A 21,289-nucleotide genomic window follows, 5' to 3' on the forward strand; every position below is an offset into this window, starting at 1 on the left:
AGCTTGAAAGAAATGTAAGATCTTAAGTAAAAAGGATTCAAAAGTCACAAAAATTATAAAGTACTGCAGGAAGAGAGATGGTCCCTCACTAGAAGTTTTGGAGATGCAACAACTGAAAGCAGACTGGTGTTTGCAAAGAGAAAGCATATCCAGCCTCCAGAGGGGCAATCAACTCCAAATTGCTGGAATTTAGGTACCTAAAATGCCTTTGAGACTCAGGAGTCACGTTTCCGCAAGATACAGAAAAAGTATCTTTGACCCAAAGACCTAATAATCTAAATGGAGATAAAAGGACATAAGCAGAGTGGAACATTTGATAAATCCTAAGTAGGATGGACATGGGATTGACTTGATAGCATTCTTCAAGTCATTTTAATTTTTTTCTGCATTTCTCTCTGTATTTTTTAGTTACAGAGCTTCATCATTGTCCAGCAAAGCTCCAGAGTCATTTTCACTGCTGCAAAGAGAGTGTGAAATGCCAGACCAGAAGAGTACTTTGGTGTTAAGGATCTGTATTTAGGCTCCATTAACTCTTGTTAAAATCAGCGGGGTTTAGGGATGTGGGACTGTGGGCCATAGTGTACAAGTAACCTGTCTTAAGTTTTGGATGGGATCTGCTTGGGGAAAAAGTTGTGTGTTGGGGAGCAAAGAGGGGGTAGGAACAGCCTCTGCTGCAGAGTTTCCATACATTCATGTTCTGTAGGGGAAGGAAATGCTGGTCACCTCAGTGGTGTTGAGACATGATTGCCCCAAGTACTGTTCAGTGTAAGGCTGTTGTTCACACGCTTGGCCTTAAATTCATTGGAGTCCACGTAAGAGGGAATTTAACTTTGGGACTGATCACACAGGGTTTTTTTTCTGCTCTCTGATTATAAAGGCTTTGATCCTACAACCATTTGGATATTTTTGAGACAGAAATTCTCTGCTGTTGCAGGGTCCAATGACAAAGCTATGTCCTTGATCTTTCCTGCTGTTTTCTTATGGTGCATTACACTTTCTGTGGAACATCTTCCCATATGCCCTGAGCCTAGGTGATAAGCCATGTTCACAGAAGCTTGTAAAACGGATGTCATAGGGCTCTCTCAGGACTGCACATTCACTATGTGGCTGCCTGCAGTTGCAGACCCAGTAGCTGAAACGATCTTTTGCAGTCCTGCTTGCTGCTGGGCTCTGGAGTGATTGCTGTAGTGCAACTGGCTCGTTTCAACTACAGGTCCTACTGCATCACCCACTTGTGCTTGTTCATCTCTGCAATGAACCAGTCTCTGATTTGAAGCTATCTTTGCCCGGTGAAAGACTTACTATGTTTGCAGTTTTTCAAGGGGTATAAATTTTTTATACCTACCCTGTGAAGAGTTTGCTATTTGAGAGCAACTGATGAGTGATACAAAAATTCTTCCTTAAATCCTTTCTTGTGATAAAAACAGACATTTAAACTTTGCCTTTTGTAATGCAAGGTCGTAATCTAGATCTCAGCAAAGCTGCTAAATTCATTACTGAAAATTGCTCAGTATGAATAAAGTTTATGAGAATGGCTTTTCAAACAAAGGGGCCGATTTTTGGTTTTGATTCAAATGTGTGCTTCTGCATTTGTATATTGGCTTTCTTCTGCCGGGTCTGCATTTTCCTTTTAAGCCTGCCATGAAAAGAAACAGCTAACAGTGGAATAAGTGGTGCAAAAGAATACAGTGTGTTTCTTTCTCATCTGAAGGACACTCGGTCAGAGGCAATTGCCTCAGACCCAAAGGGCAGAGTTTATCTGTGAACAGCCAAAGCCAAAGAGTGAGAAAGATTGTCAGTGTCAAAATTATTTGCTTAAGGAACTGAAAAGAGCTAGGGTTTTTTTTTCCTTTACCAAGGGACGCACAAGTAAGCTGGTAGTCAGAACAATGCCAGATTCCCCTGGCAGCAGAAAATACGACCTGTGAATTTTTGGATACATGTCAAATGGCACCATTTCTGTGAAAGCTGAAGTTAAATCATAGCAGAATACAAAACATGAATTACAATTTAATCTCCTGATCTCACTCAGATCTTCTCTTCTGTAGGTTGGCACAGCAAGGTACATGGCCCCTGAGGTTCTGGAGTCCAGGATGAACCTGGAGAACGTGGAGTCCTTCAAACAAACAGATGTGTACTCCATGGCTTTGGTCCTCTGGGAAATGACATCTCGCTGTAACGGCGTTGGAGGTAAGTGCTGTCAGTTTTCTTCTCTCTAGAGGATGTTTAGACAGAAATGCTCTCGTGGTTGTCTGGGGAAGAGAGGATTCTTTTTAACTCTCACCAGTTTTCTAGTGTATCTGGATGCTGTAAATTAACAGACCTTTGGTAGTATGCACATACGCATGAGCAGGTTGTGCACCTGATTGCACAACAAAATTGGTCCTCGATTGGTGTGAAGATAAATCTGCTGTTAAGTAGACCACTTTTAAAGATTATTAATGTCTGGTTTTTTCTATGACATCTTGAGTAGCTATGGATTGACTCAGTCTGGTTGACCTCACCCAAAATGATTGGAAACATACGACTGTTTGAAATATTAAGACCAAGAAGTGACAACTGCCTCCCATTTGCTTTCATGGAATTTTAATTCTGAAACCTAATGAGGGCCAGTTAAGTGTCACATTTACTAATTGATCATTTCAGTAAGAGCTGTCACAGTGATACAGAAACCTTCCTACTTTTCCAAAATCCCCAGCTACTGCGTATCATGTTTTGTGATGTTGCAAGAGATCATGCATATGAGAAATCAAGGGGTGTTTGTTGTATAAAGTGCAGTAACAAAATAAAAATTATTGGAACTGACTATCAGAACAGCTCCAGGAAGAGCTGCTATGCTTGCTCATATTCAGAGTTTGTTCACTGAAACAAAATCTCTATTTCTGCTTTGCCTAAAGCTGCCCCAGAATTCCCAGTGTGCAGTGCTGGTATGTGCTAGAAATCAGAAAAGTTGCTGTTGAGGTATCTGCATTACGTATTGCCATGTTTGAAGATTTTCACCTTACTTCAGGGACTAAAATGAGACTAAGTTACATATAAAATTCTTCAGACTGCTGGAATTGTCTAACATTCATTCTAACAAAAAACTACTGCACAGTCCAGGGCTCTCACAGGCAGTCTAAGAAGTAGGGCTGTAAAAGGTAACACTAATGTGGATATTATAGTCGATATGCAACCATTATTTGATTTGTTACCCTTCTTCCAAAACCACGGAGGCTCCCTTTTCATTGGACTTGGCAAGGTTCCATCTCAAAGGGCTGCTACAGAGACAGGGCAATCTTGCAGGCTAGAGCACTGTAGTATGAGGAACGTAATGTACAGGAGGGAAACCAGTGTCCCACGGGAAGATCTGCATAGCTGCTCCTTGTTCCTCTACTAACATCTGTGGGATACCACAAGGGTGTCTATGGAGGTCTCTGAAGCCACTCTGCATGGTGGCTGTGTGGCTGCATTGTAGTGTCCGTGTGCAGGAGGCAGGAATGCCTCCACCTCAGTCTCCCCCTATATCTGACCAGCATTTGGTCTTGCTGGGTGGGCTGGATTGCAGGCAACAGATTTGCCCCTGTTTGCACCCTGCCGGGAAAGCTACAAAGCAAGTATGTGTGCAGAAAGCTAGTGCTAGCATAAAAGCATGAAAAAAAAATCTTTTCTAGTCAAACATTTCAGGGAAAAAACATTTGGTGCTTCAGGAACTGAACCTCAGTCTGGCATATTCCAAGGCAAACCTATCCACGTTTAACTGCTGTGATCATGCCTGTTTCTAAGTGCATTGGCACAACCTCAGCCTTTCATTAGCACTTAGTAAATGTGGCTGAGGAGATTTAAAACCTGAGAAAAAGGATCTTTGCTGTCTCTTGAGCTCTCTCTGTTTCTTGCATTTAGGAACTCACCTTATTAATATAAATATGAGCTGTTCACTGTGGAGTCTTTTTATCTTTGCTGATGCCTGAGTCCCTTCCTGTTCATATTTGCTGAGTAGGGTGAAATGGAGATTGTGGCAAAAGCAAACCTTATTGTTGCTGTTCTCAGAAGGCAACTGTCTAAAAGAGGATATAAAGAGAGTTTCATAAGGAAGGAAAATCACTAGCCTCTTAAGCTAGAAGAGGCTGACCCATTATAACCTTAAGAAGAAGAGCTGAAGACATTTCAGGAAAACGAAAGATTTCTCTGGCCCAGCATCCCCTTTGCTTTCAAGGTGGAGCATGGCTCCCACCCACATCCTGATTTTCCCTATTCATTTCATCCCTCAGTCATCCTCATCTCCAGAAACACATTTCTTGAATTTCGTTTTCCTATTTCAGTCATCTTTTCAAGGGGTGAAGTCTCCAGCAAAACCACAGGAATACTTGGGCAGATCTGGAGAGGGTGGAACTTGGGCTTAGTGTCTCCATCCAGAGCAGTTAAATACAACTCCCAGGATGGATCTCCCTTAACTCGTCACTGGTACTGAGCTGCACAGGCATTGCACGGTTCTCTCATTTCCTTCTTAGATTTTCCCCTGGTTTGTGCAGTCTGGCTATCTGCAACCAGCTGGTGAAATACCCTTACAGTGATTCATGACTACAGCTCCCTCTCTGCTTTCTCTCTCCATCTGTCACTTCTGAGACTCCCTCCTCTCCTCCCAGCCTTCTCGAGGAGCTGCCTCTGCTCACGCAAACCCCTCTTTCCTTCCTGAGCTGTTAGGCACTGAGAGAAATGACCTCACACATAAGCCGGAGCAGGCTGACCGATTGCAGGCAGCCTTTCCAAAGGAGCCTGAAAGAAGCAGGCACCGCCTTCACAGGGCAGGCTTGACTGTGGTGGCAGCTCCCTGTCACTAGAGAAAGCTCCCAGCAGTTCAGAGGGCAGGAGCAGCAGTCTAAGCCGAGGCAGCAACGTTAGCAACTTTCATTAGGGAGGAAGGCACAGAAAGGGGGCTAATTGCCATTCAGCCATGTAAAGGTACGGGGACTTACTTCTTTACAAAGGGAGCTCTCAGGATGCATTTGTCAGCGTGCAGGTGTTGGGTGAGTGTGGGAGGTGACGGAGGCAGGTCTTCGCCCTACAGCAGCTTTGTCAAACACAGTCTCTGTGCTATGCCAGGCCTTTTCGGTCAGCAGACGTTTAAACAAAAATACCCAGCAGCGTAACCCATGCTGTGAAGCTGCCGTAGTAAATAAGCAGGTGGGGATCAGCTTTTGCGAAAGGCCGTGCTGTTCGTTGTTACTTTGTTGTGCTAAATATGGAGAAGCAGAAATGGGGCACGAGGGAAAGGGAGACAGAGGCAAAGATCAAGTTTGACTGATTTTTCACCGGAGTATAATTTAAGAGGCATATTTAGAAACTCAGCAATACTACTTTGGGGAGAGCTTCGACTGCTCCACGCTGCTGTTAACTTGGTATTTCATTCAGCGCAACAGCTGTGCACCAGATGCTGCATGTTGCAAGGAATATAATTTTCATCTCAACCACTTGCTTTCAGAGCGACACAGCTTCGGCGACTGAGGCAAGTGTAATTTCTCTGACAGTCTCCTAGAAAGAAAAGAAAACCATCTGTTTTGTATCAGAGCTGCTACGGGCCGGGGACTGCTGGGGGTGGCAGGGGAGAAGGAGAGGAAAAGGAACTTCTGAATACACGGGTTAGTGAAGAGGGAGAAGAGAAACCCTTCAGAAAATGGCGACGTTGCTCGTGCAGTCTGCACTGCCTGGAGCCACGGCTGGCTTCGGCGTAGCAGCAGAGCTTTGTCTGAAATGGCAGCCTTGCTTTACCAGAGCCGAGTTTAATGTGAATAAAATCACTGATTAATCTTACGCTTACTTGGAAAGAGTCAGCCAACTAAACGTGTGTGTGTCCTGCACCTTGTGAAATACGCAGCTTTCACCGTGTCATCGTGGAGAGGTGACGGCTTCTGGCAGCCAGGGGCATTTTGATAGCCTGTGCAGTGGGGCTGTGCTTGCACACTGGGCCCTGCGGTGGCTGCAGCTGGAGCCTGATTTAAGCCTCTCCCTCTGTGGAGCAGATCCCAGATAGGGCACATGTGGTGGCATATAACCCCAAGCTGGTACCTCCACACGGCACAGCGTCACCCTGTGGCGGTAACTCGCATCCCAGAAATTCTCTATGTGTCACCACAGTACTGCATGAGAGGTAGCAAGTGCTTTCCTTCAACAAGCCCAGGTAGCAGTAGATAAGATTGCTGCACCACGCTCCGTGTTGGGTGCCGATGTGCTCACGTGTTCTGTGCTCCTCTACTTTCCCACCTCAGGATCCAGCACACAGTGACTAAGCAGCCTGTAACGGTACACTGAAGGCAGACCTCGTGCACTCCCAAACCTGTGGAACGGTGACAGTGTCTTTGATCATCAAATGTGAAGGCACTTCAAACATATCTGTGCAAGACAAACTGCACAGTGAGTTCACGCATCCCAACACATCCTCACCCTTCCAAGCTAGTGACTGTATTCTGAAGAAGCAGAACAGGGAAACCTAGGGTAAATGTGAAGTAAGCATTTGACAGCTCCTTAAACTTGGTGATGAAATGGCTTTTGAGACTCTGCATAATCCCTGTGTGCAATGGCTAAGTAGATCCACCACTCAAATTCCTCTAGCATGAAGAAAGACACAATCTGCACACACAGGTGGACGGGTGTGCATAAGCTGTCACAGTAGCTCCACCATCGATTGATTTATCCCTTCTGTGGCTCTCTCCTTGTAAACTCTAAAGGGAGAGGTGTTTTGAAAGGACCTAAAAGCTTCCGAACACAAGCCCACTGCAGTGGACTGTGCTGCACAGCTGATTTTTGCTGACTTTCTTTCACATAACTCCTGCTTTGATTCCACAAATGAGCCTTCATCTGCCAGCATGAGAAGTTGTCCCACAGAAATCAGCAAGACAGATCATGTGAGGGAGTGTCGACAGGGTTTGCAGGTACACTGTTCTGACCCAAAGGAAGAGAATCTTATTGCAAAGAGCTTAGAGTAGAAAAAGATCACATGAGTGAGGCATATTTTTCATAAAGAACTCGCAGTCAAATTTTCCGAACCATTCATCAGGAACAACAAATAGATTTTCAGTAATGTCTCTGTTTGGGGCTAAAAATCCAGTTCCAGCCTTTCTGAGAGTTATGGCCAGCACAGTGTCAAAGGGAACCAGAGATACAGCGATTATTAGCTCAAGGTAGCTCACAACCATAAAGATTAAATGCTGGAGGTTAAAGTTGAAGGAACCTCGCCATTACTGAATGCTAAAGATGCTGTAGTTCACAGTACCTGAGGTATTTATGGTACTTCAGCCAGTTGTCATTTTTAGTGCCTGACTGGTCTAAAAACAATCAAAAGAAACATCTAAGGCATGACAAATAGATTCAGCATCTGTATACAGCCATGCACAAGCAGCTGGGCACAAACATCTTAACTTTCCTCAAATTGACATCTGTTACATCTACTGTAGTGCATCAACATGATCCATGAATAACCCAGCTATTACTGCAAAACGTTCCTGACACCTGAGATTCCACAGCATAAGTATGATTTACTGCAAGAGGATTCAGTGAGCTTTTCTTTCTAAGGGAAAGAGAAGCAAGACAATAAATAGCAAGAAGATGTTGCATGCTTTTCAATCTGAGGGAAGACATGACTGTGTTACTGTAAAGTTATTACAGCAAATTGGCATAGAATCATAGAATAGTTTGGGTTGGAAGGGACTTTAAAGATCACCTAGTTCCAACCCCCATCAGAAGGCATCTGACTTCAATTTCTCTTTCTTTAGCATTAAAAAAAAAAAAACAAAAAAATAAAAAACCAAAAAAACAAAAAAACCACACTCAAACCTGAAAAACCTAATCATCTTTACATTTGGAAGAGTTTGTTCTTGTAGCATAGAAGGAATTTCTCAAACAGGGAAAATGTATTACAAACCTATCAATTCCCTGGGAAGGCTTCCCCTTCCCCCACTTGGACCTTGGTCTCCTCAACATGAATGGCCTCTGGATTAAGCTCAGTGATAGGGAATAGATCATCACCACAGCACCAGCTTCCATCTGTTGGACATTCAGACTCCACTGACTCCTCATACTGCAAGAAGATCTCAGAGCCTTGGCTGGTGTCAATGGCCACTGCCATAATCAAACCATGACTGATGGAGATGGTGTAGGAAATGGCCGTCTACCTCACGCTATTTAAGTTTTCCCAGCAAACTTCAATATTTTGGCTTGCTTTGAAAGTAGAGGTATGTGCTTCGCAAGCATTGTACATCCGCTGCATAGGAATCCAGATCTGACCAGCAAGATGGCAACTTCCTAATTAACTCCTAGGGCTAAAGTCTTGTAAACTTACTTTGGCTGAGTAATCTCCGACTCAGATTAATGCGGGTAAAACTGGTATGGCTTCTTGTAGAGGAAAGCAAGCAGAGCAGACTTATTGCCCTTGAGTCTTAGAGAAAATGATTTATGTAAGAGAAGATAGGAGTTGTGTTTTGGGACTACAGCCACTCTCCAGAGTGTTGCGTGGACAGTGGCCAGTGCCAGATGGTTCAGGGAAGGAGAGCGAGCTCTGCAGGGGCCATCTGTGAGGTGATCGGCTGCATTGCACACACAGTTGTTTGCAGCTGGATCTCTAAATGCTGATCTTTGAAGCACAAGGTTTAATATCCCTTCCAAAATGTTTGTTCTCATATTTTGGCTATTCTTTTTAAACGTTAGAAATTCCCTCTCTTTTTCTGTAACCTATAGTCTTCAGCTCGTGGCCATCACATAGAAATGAGATCTAAAGCCTGACTAAGGTTTTGGAGAAAAGTCCACCTTTTAGTTATGTTCAATAGTACCTTGTTTTTATCACGAGATGTGACAATCAGAAGGATCTGACCTGTGTTGCTTTGATCATTAGTTATTGTCAGTATTTTGCCGTATGACTTCTTACCTTTCTCTCCAGAGGAAACAAAGCCAAGCTTTGGAGGTTCCTCCCATTTTTTCTGGGCCTTTAATCATTGTTATCACCCTTCTGGGAGCTTCTTTTTACCCCTTGAGAGGAATGAGGAGCACTGGACACTGCATTTGAACTTTGGTTGTAACACAACAGTACTGTGTCTCCCATCTCGTTCATCTTTCTTCACACATCTTCTGGGCACTCACATGCATTCTTCAGGCTGCCTTGTGGATTACACTTCAGTTTTTCTTGCCCTCAATTAATTCCTAGAAAGAAATAAGAGGCAGCAGAACAGGCCAACTTCATAAATCTTTATCTAATACTAGCAAGTCATTAGGCCTGTGAGTAAAGTCTCCATCTGTTCCCAAAGAAACCACAGCATTTTCTACACTGTGTCAGCATCTACTATAATATTTCCGCTCTCTGAGATTTCTTGAGTTTTCTCCAAAGGTCCCATATGTCTGCCTCTTCCTTTCTCTCTCCAAAGAAAAGCAAAGAAAATATGCAACACACAAACAAAACTAGAATGGCAGCAACCCCTTCAGGAAGCTGTGCCCCCTGCATCATGGGCCAAAACTGACCCATTTTAGGAGAGGCCTAAAATAAGAGCAGACTACTACTTTCTACAAGGGAGCATGGCTCAATAATAAACAAGGGTAGCATAGCAGCACTGTTCCTTAATGTATCTTTCTTCTTTTCAAGCAAATGTTTTCTCCTAGCGATCGGGCACATTAACAGATAGATTCTATGATTCTATGATTCTATGATTCTATGATTTCAGTTTATATTTCACCTGGTAAGTGTGTGCGGACTTCAGGGGACCTAGGGGGGACCAAAGTAACCAATTCTTGCAAGCCTGGCTCAGGCAGAATTCACCTTGAAGCTCCTGTGTGTTTTGCCACAGCACAGATTGAAAGGCTCACAAACCGTTATAGGTAACACTCTGCTGCTCTGACTGTTGCTAATATGATTATGTACTAAAGGGTTTAAATGAAAATTGTTTAGTTGGCTAGGAAAGAAAAAGGGAAGGAGGGAGTGTGTGGGAGAAACACATTCGAAACATTTTTGAAAATGCCAACTGGCTTTGCTTTGTTTGGAGCTGGTCAAGCAGAACAGTGGCACTGAGCAGCTAATCAGTAGCTCCTACTCCTCCAGAGAACAGCCAGCTCCCTTCACACTTGGCACCAGCACAGCACAGCTGAATACCCTTGTGTTTGCTTATTCTCTTGGCAGAAGTGAAAGAGTACGAGCCCCCGTTCGGCTCTAAAGTGCGAGAACACCCCTGCGTGGAAAGCATGAAGGACAATGTCCTAAGAGACAGAGGGCGACCCGAGATCCCCAGCTCCTGGCTTAACCATCAGGTAAGAGCACCACACGTGAGCAGCTGGGAGCTGCAACACACATTTAGCTGCTGCCTGAAGCCTGAGCCTTAACTCAGTCCCTGCCCAACAGGCTGGACCTCTCTTTTGCACGGCCTAGAGCTCTGTCATATGGTGTCACCAATGCTGCCTGTGGTTCAGAAACCACAGTGCAGAGCTTACCCCAAAGCCCTGGGATTTCTGTGCTCACCAGTGTCGTCTAAAAGTGATCAAATCAAAAAGATTGGAAACCTGAGACCTGACAATCATCCAGACAGCCACAGAATAATTAGGGCCTTAAAGCACACTGTGTGCAGGCTCCGAAAGGTCAAAGAGAACAGCTTTGCACATGGGCCCCTTCAGCAGAGAAAACAAATCTCAGTACCTTATCATGGAGAGCAGTCATAGTTGCATCCCAGCTGTTGACAGGTTTAAGAAAATAGGAAATGAGTCTTCAGCAAGCCAGTCTGGTTTTATTCAGGTTGCGCATTAGCAGTCCGTTTCCCTTGCATGTCGTGAAGCACTCCATTGGCTTTCCCCATTCACGAACACCATGGTTGCACCTCCTAGGCAATAGTAGATTTCTCAATAGAGAAACCGAATGAAAACAAGCCAAAGGAATGCATTTCTGCACCTTTGCTCTGAGCGGTTTTATCAGTAGAGATAAAATGAGAATCGTATCAGAGAAGAAGTGAGGCTTGGTCATTCCACTTGTCAATGAAATATGTTGAGTGGTCTTTACAGACAAAAGGAAAGCATCATGAATATTTTATAAAAGCCCAGGCAACCAAGATCAGCTGCTATTTCCATCAGGAGCAATGTAACTCTCCCTTTTTCATTCCAGTTGAGATGTTAAAGTAATAGTCTAACACCTACTCGAGAAAGGCCAAGTGAGTGGCCAAAATCAATCATCTTTCCAACCAGGAACAACACATCTGCTGCCTGTTGACTACGGCAGAATTGCAACCCCCTCTTGGACCACAGGGACTTGCTCTTATGTAGTCATCTGTGATGAGTAGGGTTATTGAGGAGGGGCCTTTAACTGCAGGAGAAAGCTGTATTTTGAGGGACACCTGGATATCTGATATTACTAGTTCTAAAAAGCCCTTGACATTTTTAGGAGCCATGCATACAACCATCTTCTAAATGGCAAGTTGGTTGGGAAGGAGAGATTATGCTAATGGTCATCTTTGTAGAAAGGAACTGGTTGCAGAAATTTCATAAAAATCGTGGATAAGCTAGTAAAGGGGATCGTGAGTTGACTGCAGTGGTTTGTTTTCCACAAAGGCAAAACAAAGTCCAAACTGGTAATATGTATGTGGTACAACTAGCAAAACAGAAAAGAATCCTGAGCCAGATCATTTGAGAGAAAAAAAAAAAAAATAGAAAATGCTTAAAATTAGGAACAGTGTGAGAACATTTTTCAGGATATTCAAAAGACGTGGTCTCACAAGTGAAAAAAGTTAGAGAACTACATAGGGAAACAGAAGAACAACAGGAAGATCTGTGGTTGGCAAACTTGAGGATAATCAGTTTTCTCAAGAGCTAAAAGAAATCTAACTTGGTACCAGTCTGTTACTGGATGTGAAAGAAAGATACCGCTTATGCTAATGCAAAGGCAGAAGTGGTCAGCAAATATTTCTGTTCTGCATTTGAGAAGAGTCACACGATGTACATGTAGTAGCAGGTGATGAAGGCCCCTGAAGGCAAAAGTCCTTGGCACTCAGCAGGCCTGGGCAGAGCTAGGTGACCCAGAGAGTCGTCTGCGTTCAGGACAAGGCTACTCCTGTGGGCACTGGGGCTGGGCACTGCATTACATGGCAGTAGAAATGGGCAATACCGCTGGTTATCCTTGGAGTCCAGGAGCCTGTTTCCTGCACAGCCAGTTGTAGCAGCAGGCGTAGGTGTGCCAGCATGCCCAGGGTGCCTGGGCAGGGAAGCACTGGGCTCCTGATCCCCGTGGTGCTCAGGCACCCGGCAGGGCTGCAACTGCTCTCGTGAGGACAAGCCTGCAGGCGTGGAGGGCTGCGGCTCAGGGTACTGGAGTAGAGCTGAAAGCTGCATCAGGAGTTAAGTCACCTCTGGGTTTAGGCAACAAGTGAAACGATGACAGATTTGGACATAGGTGTCCTGCACTCAACTTCAGAGACTTCTTCCCTCTGTCAAACGCAGACCTCAGTCTGCCCCAGTGTTCCTCTCCCACCAACTGGGAGGAACACGCGTCTGCCCTTGTGTGTCACGGGGACGGGCACAGCTGGTTCCAGCAGGGTTCAGCTAAGAGTCTAAGGCAGGAAACGGATGCCTGATAACATACTCAGAGGACATTTTATGAATGTGGATTTAATTCCCTTCGTCTGAATCCCTTCAGCATTTCACATTGCGCTATCTAAAATGCAGTGATGCATTGGCTTCTGCGGGGCTGTGACAGTTTGCAGCAGCTGAGGATCTGCTTTGAACTCCATAGAAGCTGCTCTTACTGTAATGGCTCTTCCATATTCATTTCCTTCCTCTGCAGTCGTGTTTTTGTAATGAACTCATTATTCATCATGATAAAATTCTGGAATGGATTTACATATTACAATTTTTCCCCCCCTTAATGAGATTTGTTGCACTATTGATTTCAAGTTAGTGTTTAATATTTAATTTAATTTACTGCTTGTAATTTCAATGCCAGCAGAAAACTAATGTTATTTGTATACAGACAATAACATTCTGCTATCAACGTTGACATCAGTCAACATCGCCAATTAGGTAAATTATGCAATTAATGCAGTGTTGTGAAATGTTATTTTTTTAAATAAGAAGTTTAAGATAAATCCTGCTTAATGGGCTTTTAGTGTCATAAAGTAAAGCACACAATTTCCTGGCAAGTACCTCATGTTTATAAAATGCATTACAGAGATGCAACTGTTTTTTTGCTCCTGTAAACATGTGCATCAGCATTGAAATGAAGGTTAAATAGTTACATCTGTGAGTGACGTGTTTAAGCGTTTGTGGGACTGTGGCCCATATTTGCACATAGATTTAGTTAGTCTGCAGGGAATTCATAAAGGGCTGATGTAGGGCCTGAGATTACTGGCAATCAGAATTTTGTTCAAAAAACCCAAACAGAATTCAGGCACGCAAAGGGCTGGGTAGCGCGAGAAGTCACGTTATCCAATAGTTCTGATCATACCTAGTAAAAATACCTGACATGATTCTATAGCACTAGTCTAAAGCATCATTTCTCTTTTATAAAGTATTAGAATATATGCACAGAGATGGCAGTACTAAGTTGCTGAAAATATCGTAGTACGGTTTCTTTTAAAAAATAAAAAAAATGTGCCCCTCTTATAGTAGCAGTAAAGCCCATAAAGCACCTCCAGGACAACACATGAATAACCCCCTGAACTTCAGAGGGCACTGAAGCCCCTCTCACTCACGGGCTTTGGTGGTGACTGGCCCCGTCACGCTGCTCTCTCTGTGCTCTCTGCAGGGCATCCAGATGGTGTGCGAAACGCTTATTGAATGCTGGGACCACGACCCCGAGGCCCGGCTCACGGCGCAGTGCGTCGCAGAGCGCTTCAGCGAGCTCAAGCACCACGACAAGCTCTCAGGAAGAAGCTGTTCAGAGGAGAAGATCCCCGAAGATGGCTCCGTGACCACCGCCAAGTAGTGTGCTCCCGAGAGCTCTGAAATGGAGAGATGTCACTCCTAGATGCATTCACCTTGGCAAAGGAAGAGGTCTCGATCGGTGCCTTGACTTGCTTCCTGGAGGACTGAGGCTGTCACTACTCCCTTTAGGCTCTGGCTCCGGACAGGGAGATGTATTCATGGGAATTAAAAGCCAGGGAGTAGGTGTCATACCCTAGCGTTGGCTGCCAGCATCATGTCATAGGAGGAGCTATGTATGTTAGCACTTCCTCAGGAAATGAGATTTGAAAATAGCCAATAACATTATGCACTTTATTAATGCCTGTATATAACTATGAAATTGCTATTTTTATATATATATATACATATATATATATAAAAATGTGTGTGTATGTGTATATATATCTATATATCTATAAACAGCCATGCTCTGAAAAAAAGAGTTAAAAAAATTGAAGTGCTTCCAAGAAATTACCAGTGCGTTAGAGATCCCTCCCCCTTAGGGAAGGAGCCTGGGGAGACCGGTGTAGCACACCACCAGCAATTGTGCTCTAAGCACTCTGCCAAAAAGATAGGAATAATATGGAATAAGACAACAACTTTCGAAGGATGTGCTGTGAACACCCGGCTGCGGCCCTGCGGCTCACACCTGCAGGAGCAGTGTCACAGCACACAGGCCAACTTGGCTTTGCGATTGTTACTACATGGTCCTGTCTGCAGCACGTTTTGGAAGGTTCAGGGATGCCTTTGCCCTCTCTCCTTAACCTCAGCATCCTCACAGTGTCCCAGAACAGGAGTGCAAGGAGGTTTGGTCCCGCCCACATGTGTGTTTTGATACAGAGGTCATTAACGTTATATGTTTATTGCTTTGAATTCACGCTGCTTGCAAGCAGGTTGCAAAATATCAGCAGGATGAGTTTTCCCCTCCTCCCATCCCCACCCCAAACCATACAAAAGAAGACAGGGCCAGCAATAATCCCAGCAGATGTTTTATATTTACTGTGCATTCTGAGTGCAGGCAGTACTATTTTTTTTTCCTTCCTTTTACCTTGATTGTGTTGCTGTAAGAACAAACATTTTTTTCCCTGTACAGCATGTCTAATGGCTTGACACACCATAGCCTAAGTCTGTTCCACGTTTTTCTAGGGAAAAGTAAAAGACAACAGCTGGTGCCTTTGTTTTTGCACAAGGACCTTAGAGATGAGGGAGAGCTCCGCAGCATTAGGTTAATGGCATATCCTGCCCTCAGCACTGCTTGCATGTAAGGCTGCCCTCAGCAAGTCAGCAATTAACAGAAAAAGACCCAAGAAAGGTGATTTATTCCAAAAGGATCCTTCAGACATTGCTCACATTCTTTCAGTCCTCCAAAATGTGTAAGACAGTCAACATCACATTGGGCCTACATAAATGACAGCAATGTGTTTAAGAAGTGCTAACAATTTTGTCTTCAGGAGGTTTGCAGGGATTTTTCCACTTTTTTCTTCCCCACGGCGTGTAAGCAGGCCTTGGAAGTTAGAAATCCAGTCAGCACAAACCAGTCCTGTACCACTGGAGCTGGTGCAATTTATTGAACACCTTTGGCAGATAAACATTGATATTTCTCTAGAAGACGTTGCCATGTAAGTCAATAGGGATCATGCTTATTCAAATAGGACTTCAGATTTACGATGGCAAATATTATATTTGAAATGGTTTTGTATCTGCTATTTTTTTTTTTTCCCCCATTTTAACCAAACTACTCAGAAATATTTAAACAGAGCGGGGTGAAACCTCAACAACTGCAGTGGAATTCAGAGGATGCTCTGTCAAATTTTAAAAGGGGGAAGGGGTGCTTTTGTACAAAAAAAAGGAAAGCGGGCAGAGGCTCGGGGCGGCGGGAGCGCGGCGGCGGCGGGGCCCGGTGCCCTCTAGCGACGCGCCGCTGCCGCGCCGCCGCCTCGGCTGCCCGGAGAAGCGGGGACACGGAATGTCGCGGCCCGTTTCTCTTCCTCCAGCCACGCTGAAGGTCAAGGAATGGCGTCCGGTAGTTCCTGACAATACTGACATCGTTATGGATTTTTTTTTACTACTACATGTAAAGGAAAATTTCTATTCTTTTAAGGAATATTTCACCTGTACATCATGTATGAAATAGGAATGTGAACAATATATACTCTTGTATATCAAATGTTTCAAGCACTTAACTTGCTTTGTAAACAGTTTTGGATTTTTGGGGTCTGTTTTGTTTTGTTTCATATAAATCAAATGTTTACTGGAGCAAATAAAGTAACACCGACTCAAGCTTGTCTTTCATTTTTGGACCATCCAGAATAGGGAGAGCGCTCTTCCTAAAATGAACCCTATCCTAAAATGAACCCTATCCTAAAATGAACCGTATCCTAAAATGATACAAGCCCATTCCTCCACACTAGAGGCATGAATGTTATGCTCAGCGTGGCCTTTGCGTGTGTCCTGTTTTGCTAATGACTCCTTCCGCCGGTCTCCATCCTGCCCTTCAGCAGAACAGCACTGGCAGATAGCCAAACCTGCTAGCCCGTTAGCCCCTGAAGTGTAAAACCTCCGCTGGGCTCAGGGGAGGGGAGGGAGAAGAGGGTTCACAGCTGAAGCTCACCTACTTTTAGGTTGCTCAGTTCTCAGTACAGATAAGGCCTTAGTTAAACCTCAGTTGTTTTGGTGCTGGTGTTAAAGTGAGCCAGAAGACAGACCACTAAATCTGTGTCACACAGAAGTGTATGATTAATGTGCCTGTGCCTTGCAGCTACTGCACTCCACTCAGAGCTTTCACCTTTTTAAGCTGTTACTCTCCCATGGAAGACATGCAGAACACAAGCACCACATAAACAAAGAGCAAGTTACCTCCATTCCCTCACCAAAAAAAAAAAATTGGTCCAGGCTCCTGTTCAAAACAGGCAGCTTAGATCAGGTTGCTCAAGCCCTCATTGAATTTTGAGTATGTTCAACACTCACGATTTCACAGCTTCTGTGGGCTCTCAGTGCTCAGAGCAACACATGTAGCCAGTCAGGCATGATGCAACCTACAGTCACCACATCTACTCTAAACTATCAAAATAGGGGCTTGCTTTGTGAAGAAGGCCTTGCCTAGGTGCACCCCCCCCCCCAGGCAGACAGCTGCAGGTGACCAGCTCTTCCTTCAAGCCTGCTACCCTCTGCCCTATAAACCAAGCTGCAGAGTGAGGATGCTCAGCAAACAGCTGAAACCAGCTGCCTGGGGACAGCATGGAAGAGCCTGCAGCTCTGTTGCTGCCAGCACCACCCTTGCTGTAGTTGCTCTAACATCGAGGGATAGCTGGATGCTCTACAGCCTCCCCCTCCCCAGCAAGCATTAGTAGTGCAGCCTTTCCCTTCTCTCCTATTCCTTCAGCAAAGGCCAGGTACAAAACACCTCTCAGCTTCCCTACAGGCACACAAAGCCTCACTGCTCGCACCCCTGTGGTTTCCAGCAGCGCCCTGCCAAGCCCTAAGCAAACCTAGCAACACTGCAGTCGGCCCCTGCGTTTGCTGGTGCACTGGTGCCAGTAGACACCCCTCACCAGTCCCCACCACTGGCCACCTCTTGGCAAAGAGCATCAAGCCCTGATATCCTGTTTACACTGTCTCAAAGGCCAAGTCCTTTTGGCATAACAGGGCAAACAAGTGTTGCAAAAGTAGATTTAAAATGCATTAAGAAAACACAGCAGCACAGCAGGCATCTCCAGAGATCTTTCAGTCTCAAAATGAAGTACACAATATCCTTGAAATAAAGTACATTATGTCCTTTTAATATTTTTCCAATTAAGGCTTTTGCCCACCTTTCTTATCCTAAATATGGTCTTCAACACCCTTCTGTAAGCAGCTCTTAATTAGCATGTCAATCAGCATTTTATCACCAGCGTACACAGCAAGGAGGCTCCAGCTGTGCAGTGCAGAAGGCATTCCTTGGGTTTGATACTGAACCATGCAATGGTCTAAACTGGGTGGCAGTTTCCTGGCGCAGCCTGCCTCTGTGTTACCAGTTCACATGATTCCCAGCACAAGGGGGATTTCACCCCCTTCTAGGATATTCGCGACTGCTACTGGAATAGACATGAACAATAAAAGAAGAAAAAAAATCATGACCCAGCTCCTGAGGGGGGGGGAAAAGAGAAAAAGCACGACATTAAGACATCGTTATTCTGAATGCTCCTGGAAACAAACTGGGCCACATGTAGAGCACCTGCAATATTGTCCTCTTGTCAAGCCAGCTGTGCTGGGACCCAAGGGCTTTCTTGGCTTCCAGAGGAACACTGATTAATTTATTTCCTGATCCTTAGCTCTGTCTCTCTCTCTCTTGCTTGCTTTTTTTTGGCATTATGTTTTTAATAAAACGCTGCCTATGGCAATTTTTCCCTCCGGCCACAAAGAAGATGGAGCGAATTCTGTTCCAGACTGTCTGCAGTTTGGCTGCCTTCGTGCCGCTTATTACTTGGCAAACATTCACGCAAGTGGGTGCATACCACGTGTGTGTTCAGAAGGCTCTTGCTCCGGGGTTGCCAAAAATTCCAGTCTCATCCTGGGTCAGTATAAGTGATGAATCTCACTGCAGGATTTTGGTCAGGTTTTTTTCAGGCACCTGTGTTCTACTGGGTTACATTTCCCAGTATGACCCACAAGACCCAGTTGGCCTGAGCCCTTGATGTCCCAGCCCCGCTGTCCATCTCCATTTCCTCCCAGTGCTGCGACCTATTGGCAGCACTCACCTGTTTTTGACCTCAGGCAGCTGAAAGGCCTTGCCCATGGGCAGAAAGCTGAGGACAAAGTCAATGGTTTGTTGAAATATGGCCAAATCGTGAGGCTCCTTGGAAGACCGAGCCCAGGAAATCGATTTAAAACTCTTGACTGACGAATGCTTTGAGCACCATCTAATCACTTCATGATGAGGCAAAAGGCAGTTCATAAATTATCTGCTGTGAATCATTTGCTCAGTTGTGATAGTGATAAACCAATCTCTTCGGACAGTTGCATTTATGTAGCTAAATTATTGAAAAATAAAACAGTCACCTGATCAAGCCGGCGTGATGAAACTCTCACTGCTGAAACGTCTGTTTTGCAAACATGTTGCCATGCGGAAGCAGGTGGAGCAAAGAATCCTGGCATTTCTTCCCAGGTTGGCCATCTCCTGTGTGTCACAGGAGGGACCACTCACAGCTGAAAACACTCCTCTTTGTCCTCTGCTGCAGCAAGCCTTTCCTGTGGAAGAAGAAACAGAAAACAATTTACCTCGCTCTCTTTTTTCCCCCCATCTGTGGCTTCAAGCCCAGGCCACTGCCTTCCCTCCCTGCTGCTCCTCTCCTTCTCCCAGGCATCTCCAGGTGCCTGAGTGGGGCCAGCACAGCACAGCCCCTTCAACAAGTTGGTGGTTTCCAACCAACTTGCATGGCAATGGCAGTGAGGTTGCAGGCCAGCCTCATCGGCTTTCCACTCCAGCATGAGCAGTTGCATGAGGCTCCCCCAACCAGGGCTGTCTCCTTAGTTTCCAGATGGAGAGGACAACCACATCATCCCCTCCTGGCACTCCCTGAGGTGAAGCTTCCACAGATTTGTCATCTGCATGAGTGACTCACATCACCTCCCCCCTTACCCTTATCTCTCACCTTCTGCCATGAATCCCACCCCCCTCACCACCACCCCCCCTCCCACCCCCCGAGCTAGGAATGAAAATATCCCTACAACATTTTCAGCCCTGCTGCAGCACAATTTCTGTAGCATACAGCTCAGTCACCCTTCAGCATAACATAGGGACCTTGGAAATGTCCCAGGTTTCTCAGCGTGATGCAGCCACGGGCTGGCCATGTGCGAGGCTTAGAGGAGCGCTTTATTTCAGATGAGCTAAAGCAATGTGGGACACAGGAAGTGTTATCATCAGAGCTGTGTGGTGAGCTACACAAGCAGAGCTCCTCACACCCCCCAGCAAGGCCCAAACCCGGTGCTTTCCGTCTTGCACAAAGCGTTCCAGAAATAGACTTCCTTCTGCTAGAAATGTGTTGAGGTCTTCGCGCTTCAACCTTGCAGGAAACCATTTAAGTTAGAAAACGTTTTACAGAAGATATTGATTGCATCTAATTCCTGCTTTCGCTTGAAGGTGAAAACTGTCTTTCTAGTTCTCAAACAGAAGACAGTATAAACTTCTCCTGAGATAAGCATCTGTCTGTCTGTGGCTGCAAATATTTAGCGTTTAAAGGCTGGGTTTATCTACTGGCTTCCTTATACAAGTACGTGAATGCTGAGCGGATCTCTGCACTGATCTAGCGAGGCTGTCTCTGCTATGACTACCCAGTAAAATAAGATGATAAAAATATTGATCTGAAATTGGGACTGCATCATCTGACAATGTATAAGAAATGCCTCCCCAGACTCAGAAATGGCAAGGGTCATCGCTACAGAGATTGAGATGAAAATAACAAGGCCTACTCTGTGCTGTTTCAGTACATCATTGCGACAATTGTTTGAGAATCTTAAAAAAAAATATATATATACTGGTTTTGAAAGAGCAAAGACTTTTATATGGGGTATATGAATGCCTAGAATGACAAAAAACAGTATTTCAGCTTTGATCCAACAAAACTGAACTAAAGGCTGTCAGAGAAAGGATCTGGTGAAAGAACACACAAAGCCCGTCTGCTCACCTCACCAAGAAAACAGCTCTGCCATGCTGCCACCAAGGAGGATTATAACTTGCAGCACATGGGTTAACAGCCAGCGTATTCAGGAGCAGCCCATCCATAAGAGAGGCACTTAGCAAGTGAAAGACGATAACTGCTGAAACTCCAATCCAGCCTTATTTCTGGAAAGGTGAGGTCTCCTCCTTTGGTGAAATTAAAGCCAGAGTATTGATTCTCTTCAATTGAGATACACGCTTTCCATCAGCCATCCGGTGCTCCTGGGGGCAGAAGAAAGTAGGCCATATCTTTAATGAGCTAAAAGATTTTGAACAAGACATAAATCTCATACCAAGACTTTTAATTTTCCAGTTGTTAAGCCTCGTACACTTTCACACAGACTCACTCTTATGCTTTGGCTACAACTCCTTTTCCTCATCTAATCCCCATGTGGGAAGCAGAAGCAGTGTTTCTGTAACATGACAACGTCACTGACACTTCAGCCTCGTCACTGAGGAGGAGTTTTCAAAGGCAAATTGCAGGGGATTAGACTGAATTTTTTCTTGTAATGCTTTGAATGGCATAGCGAAATGCTACCATGTTTTAAGGCATTAAAGGCATCTCCCGTTAAGCAGCAGGTTGTGTAGCCCGAGTACTTCTGGAAAGGACATGTAAGCCTTATTAAATAAGGGGAAAAAAAGTAAGGCAATTTCATTTTAATGTAGGAATGTTAACATTAATTTGCTTGTCTTGCAATAATT

The 21,289-nt window shown here is 44.8% G+C and overlaps 1 protein-coding gene across 3 annotated transcripts in view; it reads left to right on the forward strand.

The window, feature by feature from the left end:
* Positions 1–13,915, forward strand: part of TGFBR2 (transforming growth factor beta receptor 2) — a 57,537-nt gene extending 43,622 nt beyond the window's left edge. For all 3 annotated transcript variants that reach the window (XM_086614654.1, XM_086614655.1, XM_086614656.1), the window contains 3 exons: positions 2,049–2,190; positions 10,136–10,263; positions 13,736–13,915. In XM_086614654.1, the coding sequence (XP_086470780.1) occupies positions 2,049–2,190; positions 10,136–10,263; positions 13,736–13,915 (450 nt within the window). The remainder of the gene's footprint in view (positions 1–2,048; positions 2,191–10,135; positions 10,264–13,735) is intronic.
* The last annotated feature ends 7,374 nt before the right edge of the window (positions 13,916–21,289 follow it).

Source organism: Tauraco erythrolophus, chromosome 7 (genome assembly GCF_009769465.1).
Source record: "Tauraco erythrolophus isolate bTauEry1 chromosome 7, bTauEry1.pri, whole genome shotgun sequence".
Lineage (NCBI taxonomy): Eukaryota > Metazoa > Chordata > Aves > Musophagiformes > Musophagidae > Tauraco > Tauraco erythrolophus.